The sequence below is a fragment of the Sphaeroforma arctica genome, assembly GCF_001186125.1.
Source record: "Sphaeroforma arctica JP610 unplaced genomic scaffold supercont1.192, whole genome shotgun sequence".
Lineage (NCBI taxonomy): Eukaryota > Ichthyosporea > Ichthyophonida > Sphaeroforma > Sphaeroforma arctica.
This window is the reverse complement of record NW_014040366.1, coordinates 79,816-87,718: the sequence shown is the minus strand read 5'-3', so window position 1 is coordinate 87,718 and position 7,903 is coordinate 79,816. Positions and strand designations below refer to the sequence as shown.

Sequence of the window (7,903 nt, the reverse complement as noted above, 5' to 3'; positions counted from 1 at the left end):
GTTGATAAACACAGTTTCGAATTATGTACATATACAAGATGCTACCATCACGATGTGTTGTCCCATAAGATATTCAGATAAATGGCTCCCACAGTTGAAATCGATGGTACAATGTGAGCCCATATATGTGGATAGAGAGGTAGATACTTTCCTCTACCAGGGTACCCGTGCAGTTCAGAAGACGTCTTGGCGACATACAATCATATGTCGAATAGGTCCAGTTGGAACATCCAAATAGACACAATTCGAGACCTTCAAGCGTGATGTTGAAGAATCCAAGATTACATTCTTGACATCCAAGTTTCAACGGGAGGCTGGGGCGACACACGCAACTGCAGTATGCGTCACCGAGGTACAATCTGATCCTACAGAAACAAAGAGGAACTCATCACTAGCGAAAGAATTCTACAAGAAGATACGTTCTGACAGGGACGATTTTCCAGATGTATACGACCATGTCACTAATCCAATGGACAAGGAGAACAATAGTAGAATTCACACGGAATATCGTTCAGACGAGATTGGGCCAGACGCATCTTCAAGTCCCAGTGATATAGTTGTGGAATCCTAACCTCCAGACATTGACTCAGCATGTTCATCGGAGGACGACATTCTGAAGTGGTTAACGCAAAATTATGAGCTTAAACACATGTACAAGGTTTTGACTGAGAAAGATTGAGGGATTGTACACCCAAAGCTTAGGCAATATATATCTCAGGTGTATCACAAATGCAACGACTGCAAAGATAACCGTATCAAGCGCTATGGATATGCCCCATTATAAATTGTATCAGAAGACGAGCCGTGGCGCAGGGTTATCATTGATTTAGTGTGCTACCCATGTCCGAACACACGAAAGATAAGTATGTCTGTCACGTGTTTGATGTTGCTTTACGATATAACGTTCTATATCCTCTGAAAGACAAATCAACACACTGTGGCTGAGTGCATATACAAGTGTTTCGCAGATTTCGGATGGCCAGCTATTGTATGTACCAACATCGTTAGTGAGTTTATAGGAGATATCATGACGAAACTCTTACACGTTGCAGGATCATGCCTCAAGATGGGTGTATCATATAAGCCTCAGACACAAGGTGCGAATGAGGTACGACACAGAAAGATGAAGGAGTTCATGCGTGGAGCGTTGCTAGACAATGCTGGCATGTGACCATACCCAATTAACTGGGTACAGAAACAAATGGACGAAACAGGTACAACACCCGCTCACTATTTCAGGGGCCGTTAAAGTGAACTACAAGTACCTTTCAACAAGGATTCTTAGGGAGACCATGTTTTACCATATTTAGAGAAGATGCGTCGTACCAGAGATGTCGTCTTGTCTTGCTTGAGAGAGATGAAGGACATCGCACTCAAGAAGAGACAGAAGCGATGGAATGATTCGAAGAAGATAGTCGAGTTTGAGGTGGGCGATATAGTCAACATCATGACTCGCAACTCCGACACAACTGTGCATATGTGACCATTCAAGATTTCAGTGGCCGATAAGAAGAACAGAACTTACGAAGTTAACAATGTTGACGGTTCAAGTGCTCTTAATATCAGGTCACATCTCGTCGCACACGTGAAGTTACTACACCTCTTATGTCTTATGTGTTCAAGAAAATCTTGGAAAGTACAAACATGAGGACATGACTTACTATACAATGGAGTTTGCAGATGGCGCACAATACGATCCACCCCCATCGGCATTCGATGACCCAGACGTATTGAAGGCTTTTAATAAGAAGTTTCGCAAAGGTCTACATAAGAACAAGGTAGACGCAGAGGCTATCTTACCTATAAACAAATGTCCTGATGTAGTTAAAGTTTATCCGCAGAACCTACATTGCGAGCGGGCGATGCAAGGAGTGCCAAGGGAACGCTTCCAAACAGCACCACCTCAGCACAGTTCAAGCGGTATCTCAGGTACCTCTCTAGTCAACCAATGCGTGATCCACTCATGCAACGCAAGGCTACACAGCCAATGCACAGAGATAAAGCACACAGCGCAGGTCGCAATTGCCCAAGCGATGACACTGCGATCGCCAGCTATGCCACGGCCGAATCAACAGCGGCGCAGGACACTCGCAGCCAAGAGACCTAAGACATCGCGGCTGTCATTCTGATCCACAGGACCTCTTGACTGGGCACGCCCTAGCATGCCACACTGCCCTGCGAGTATAATACGCTGGTGATTCATGATGCCGCGCTCTCTTCATCGGGACTTATGGCTCCGCCCAATTGAAGTGTAAAGCAAATCCGCTATAGAAGGATTGTGACAGTCCAATGCAGAAACATTGTGACAGTCCACTGCCAAAGACTTCGTGACACGCAGCTCACTTCTTGGCACTCAGAATGGCCTGTGATTACCACAGAGGCGAATGTCAATTAGATGTTAAATAATTGTCAACTAAGGTGAATTAAATATGAATTAAATGTTAACAAAATGTCAATTAAATGAGAATTAAATGGTACTGCCCATTCCTGGCCACTCAGAATGGCCTATGAGTACCACAGAAGTGAATGTCATTTATATGTTTTAGGGCATCACACAGATGACACAGATGACAGACATGACAGACTTGACAGACATGACAGACATGACAGACATGACAGACATGACAGACTTGACAGACATGACAGACATGACAGACATGACACACGACTTCAGAAGCCACCATGCACTGAGCGTACCAGTAATCGCGTGCGTGCGAATTGATCGACGGTTGCGGTGTGTCTGATGAATGTCTCCAGTTGGCGTTTGGTGTAGACTGTGCTTTCGGTTAACCATTCCTCCAGGGCAGGCTCAGGTAGGTAGAACGCCTTAATGAACAGCTCCACTGGCTGCAACGACACCCAACAAACAACAGAGAGATATGATGAGTACTAACTGTCTGCAGTGGAGGATTCAGGCCGATGGAATTTGTTGCTTTGGAGTGCTACAGCAGGCAATCGGCCGACAAAAGAATCCGAAGGAAGGTACACACATACATACACAAGCAATAGGAACACATGCACACACAAAAAAAGTACACACATACATACACAAGCAATAGGAACACATACACACACACGAAACAAGTACACACATACATACAGAAGCATTAGGAACACATACACACACACAAAACAAGTACACACATACATACACAAGAAATAGGAACACATACACAAGTACACACACACACAATAGAAAAACATACATATTCGGACAATAAGTACACATGCACACACACTACACACACACAATAGAAACACATACATATACGGACAATAAGTACACGTACACACACACTACACACACAATAGAAACACATACATATACGGACAATAAGTACACGTACACACACACTACACACACACAATAGAAACACATACATATACACAATAAGTACTAAAACACACACACACACACATACACACATAATAGGAAGACATACATATACATACAATGTGTACACATACACACACCCACAAAAATCACACATACACACACACACAAAAAGCACACATATACACACACAATAGGAACACACACACAATAGGAACACACACACATACACACACACATACACACGCGAAATCAAGAATTTTCTCGTCGCGGACGGAGAGGATAGATTTGAACGTGTGGGGCCTCGCTGCTTTTGCGAACTCAAACACTGAACATGCATGTTTTAAGGTTTAGGGTTTAGGGTTTAGAGTGTAGGGGTTTAGTGGAGAGGTGTTGGTTGGTATCACCCACCATGTAAGTACTGACTCATACGTTGTTTGGTGGAGTGATAGTGAGTGTTAGTGATAGTGTGAGTGATAGTGATAGTGTGGGTGATAGTGATAGTGATAGTGATAGTGTTGGTATGAGTGATAGTGCGAGTGAAAGAAATAGTGATAGTGATGGTGATAGTGTGAGTGAAAGTGATAGTGATAGTGATATTGAAAGTGAAAGTGATAGTGTTATTGATAGTGGTAGTCGTGGTAATAGTGTGAGTGTAAGTGTTAGTGTTGGTGTGATTGATGGTGTGAGTGATAGTGATAGTGTGTGTTGGTGTGAGTGATAGTGATAGTGATAGTGATAGTATTAGTGTGATTGATAGTATGAGTGATAGCGATAGTGTGTGTTGGTGTAAGTGATAGTGATAGTGATAGAGTTGGTGTGAGTGATAGTGATTGTGATAGTGATAGTGTTGGTATGATTGATAGTGCGAGTGATAGCGATAGTGTTAGTGCTAATGCGAGTGTCAGCGTTAGCGTTAGTTGTAAGCGTACCTTCACATAGGGAATGGGCCTGAGAGTGGTGAGTGACTCGAGCACTGGCACAAACGTTTTGAGATCCAACATCATCATCGCACGGCCCTCGTTTGAACAACGCCGCGCACTAGAAAAGCCCTCAATGAACATGAACATGGTCACACGGATGACCTAATATTATAAAAATATGAATAGGAAGGGACAGATGACCTGTTATTATAAAAATAGGAATAGAAATGGACAGATGACCTGTTGCTATAAAAATAGGAATAGAAATGGACAGGTGACCTGTCATTATAAAAATAGGAATAGGAAGGGACAGATGGCCTGCTATTATAAAATTAGGAATAGGAATGGACGGATAACCTGTTAATATAAAAATAGGAATAGGAAGGGACAGATGACCTGTTACTATAAAAATAGGAATAGAAATGAACAGATGACCTGTTATTATAAAAATAGGAATAGAAAGGGACAGATGACCTGTTATTATAAAAATAGGAATAGGAAGGGACAGATGACCTGTTATTCTACGATTAGGAATAGAAATGGACAGATGCGTTAATATTATAAAAGAAGGAATATAAATGGACAGATGACCTGTTATTTTACGATTAGGAATAGAAATGGAAAGATGTCCTGTTATTATCAAATTGATTATAAATGCACAGAGGTTCTGTTACTATCTATTGGTTTATGAATAGAAACGCAGTACACATGCACATGAGCCAGTGCATCGCCAGCGACAAATAAGACATTGACCATAATAGTTTGTAGGGTTTAGGGTTTTAGAATCGGTATAGTCTGCATTGGAATGTCACAACCCGAATTCGAAACGGCCAACACATTTAGCGCTAGAGGTTTAGGGTTTAGAATTTAAAGTTTAGGGGGTTAGATACGTATTAGGACGTGAGTGCAGAACTGCAAACCGAGCGAATTTCACCGTCACCGAGCATTAACCTTCATATACAGAGGCTGTGCAACACGACGGTTTAGGCTAAGGTTTAGGGTTTAGGGTTTAAGTTTAAAGGTTTTAGGTATACATAAATAGCGGTATTTATGGTGTGCCTTATGGAAATCCTAAAACCTTTACATAGCTGACTCCACACATGTTCTTGTACCACAGGTTTACTTCTCAAAAAGGGTTTGTAGGACTGTAGGGTTTTAGGGTTTATCGGTTTAAGGTTTTGGCTTACCTGACTCCACACGTGTTCTTGTACCACAGGCGGGATCTTCTCATAGCCCAGTTGGGTTAGGCGGTCGCTGAACTGCTGGCACTGCCGGATGGTGGTGTCAACGTACTTGTGCTGCTCTGTGGAAATGTCATGCAGATCCCATCTGGTGCGCACAAAGAATGTTTAATATATTGTCTGTATATATGTTATAAAAACATGTTAAATATATGGTTTTATCTATAACCTTTTTACATATAATGTGTTATATACATATAATGTATTTGCATAATATTCTATTTTACTTGTATGAATCACTACTATATGTTTGTCTGTGTTTGCAAATTCCAGCTACATGCACCATCCGTACAAAAGTGTTTGTATATAATGTTTTAATATATATTGTCATATATGTAATGTATCAATATAATTATGTTCTATTATACTTATAGAAGCCAGTCGGGTGCAGTCGACCACAACCGCTGCTGTGTTGCCATAAGGGGTTTTTAAATAGTAAATAGCCGTATAGTAGGTGGTCGTAGAGTAAGTAACCGCAAAGTAGGTAATAGGTGGTGAGGTAGTGCGAGAAGGTACATCTCAGTGTGTGCCCATCACCAACCTAACCACAACCGAAACTTTACATCAACGAACTTATATCGAGAAGACCACACTCGCCATAGGGACGTGCCTGTACTCTGGTGTGGTGCACAGACAGAGTCGCTGGATGTACATACATATCATGCATATGCTTATGCACATGCATATTATGCATATGATCCCGTACATGCATATTACGCTTATATGCATATCAATGGAAGCACAACATGTACGAACAACAAACAGCAGTCACCTACAGCCACCACTGAACTATCAACCACACACGACAGACACAGACACAGACACGCAGCCACACAGACACACAGCCACACCTCATAGCATTCATTTCACTCAACGGCAGATCATAGCGCATGAGTTTAGTGGACAGACAAACAGACACACAGACACACAGACACCCACAGCCACACCTCATGGCATTCATTTCACTCAACGGCAGATCATAGCGCATGAGTTTAGTGGCGATGTTGCGGTAGCAGTACGCGACCAAGTCATCGATCTGATTGACCTGCGCTCCCATCCATTGGCATTGCAAAACAGCACAGCCCAATGGACGGGCGAAGTGTGTTGGTGTCGACAAACGGCGCCAGTGTGGCCAGGGTTTTAGGGTTTTAGGGTTTTAGGGTTTGTACAAATAATGGTGGAGTACTTTGTAGGCTGAGTACGCTTGGGAGCAGATGCATTGAAACACACTGTCGTACTACGACTACGTCTATGGCAGGGCATTAGTGTGATTGCGTTTATGAAGTGCGTGCACGATCACACACAGTTAAAAGGGACGATAAACTTAGGTCTACAAAACAGACACACGACACGCCCTACTACACACTGCAACCACTCAGTCCATCAACACACCCACCGCCAAACGAGTACACACAACGACTAAAACAGCAGAACACAGAGAGACATATGACACGCACTACTACACACCGCAATCACTCAGTCCATCAACATACCCACCGCTTAACGAGTGCACATAACAACTGGAACAACAGAACACACAGAGACACATGACACCATCAACTGCGATGGACAACGGCACCAAACATATCCGTAAACTAAAACACTGTATAAGCTACTATTTATGCTACTGTTTAACTAAACATATCCCACTCATGCACGGGCGTGCCATGCCCCCCCCCCCCACCCCCCCACAGATATATGTGTTCAGGGTTTAGGGTTTAGAGTTTAGGGTTTGTGAACAGATATGGGCGATACCGTTTCTTTGTAGAAGGCGTGTAGTTTGACGAGTGTGGTGCTGGGGCAGATGGCCAGGAATGTTGGTTTGAGGTCATTGAGGACATTGGCGATGTACTTGAGCGACTCAAGGCCACACACACGCGCAGCCAACCCACACAGCTCCTGTCATGGCAAACACAACCACATGAGTATAAAAGGAGAGATTTAGTATAATTGTGGTATAAGGTGCGTGAGTTAGTAAGGTTGTACTAAATGGGACACGCAGATGTTAAGATCTCTCGCGATGGTTTGTCTGAGAGGTAAAACGCAGATAGTTATCAAACTAATCGAAACATACCATCGAGGCATTTCTACGTATAGCTCTGTATAGTAATTCGGGTTTAGGGTTAAAAACCAACCCTAAACCCTGATGTCAAACAATGTTTCCCCCAGCGCACAGAGCCCACATGAGGTCCTTAAGTAACACTCACATGCAATGTACACGCACCTGTTTGTTGTTGATTAGGACTAATGCACACGCACCTGTTTGTTGTTGATTGGGACTAATGCACACGCACCTGTTTGTTGTTGATTGGGATTAATGCACACGCACCTGTTTGTTGTTGATTGGGATTAATGCACACGCACCTGTTTGTTGTTGATTGAGACTAATGCACACGCACCTGTTT

The 7,903-nt window shown here is 42.9% G+C and overlaps 2 protein-coding genes across 2 annotated transcripts in view; one reads left to right on the top strand and one right to left on the bottom strand.

Annotated features, from left to right (window-relative positions):
- Positions 1-1,667: 1,667 nt before the first annotated feature.
- Positions 1,668-2,129, top strand: SARC_03672 (hypothetical protein; the record flags this gene model as incomplete). Its single annotated transcript, XM_014302534.1, has 1 exon — positions 1,668-2,129. The coding sequence occupies one exon, from the start codon at positions 1,668-1,670 to the stop codon at positions 2,127-2,129; it is 462 nt and encodes a 153-aa protein (XP_014158009.1).
- The window catches only part of SARC_03671 (hypothetical protein), a gene marked incomplete at its 5' end in the record, with an annotated part of 9,763 nt that continues 3,534 nt past the window's right edge, over positions 1,675-7,903 (bottom strand). Inside the window, 6 exons of the mRNA XM_014302533.1 lie at positions 1,675-2,363; positions 2,698-2,847; positions 4,267-4,419; positions 5,445-5,586; positions 6,446-6,543; positions 7,254-7,397. Of these exons, the coding sequence (XP_014158008.1) occupies positions 2,340-2,363; positions 2,698-2,847; positions 4,267-4,419; positions 5,445-5,586; positions 6,446-6,543; positions 7,254-7,397 (711 nt within the window). The 3' untranslated portion in view covers positions 1,675-2,339. The remainder of the gene's footprint in view (positions 2,364-2,697; positions 2,848-4,266; positions 4,420-5,444; positions 5,587-6,445; positions 6,544-7,253; positions 7,398-7,903) is intronic.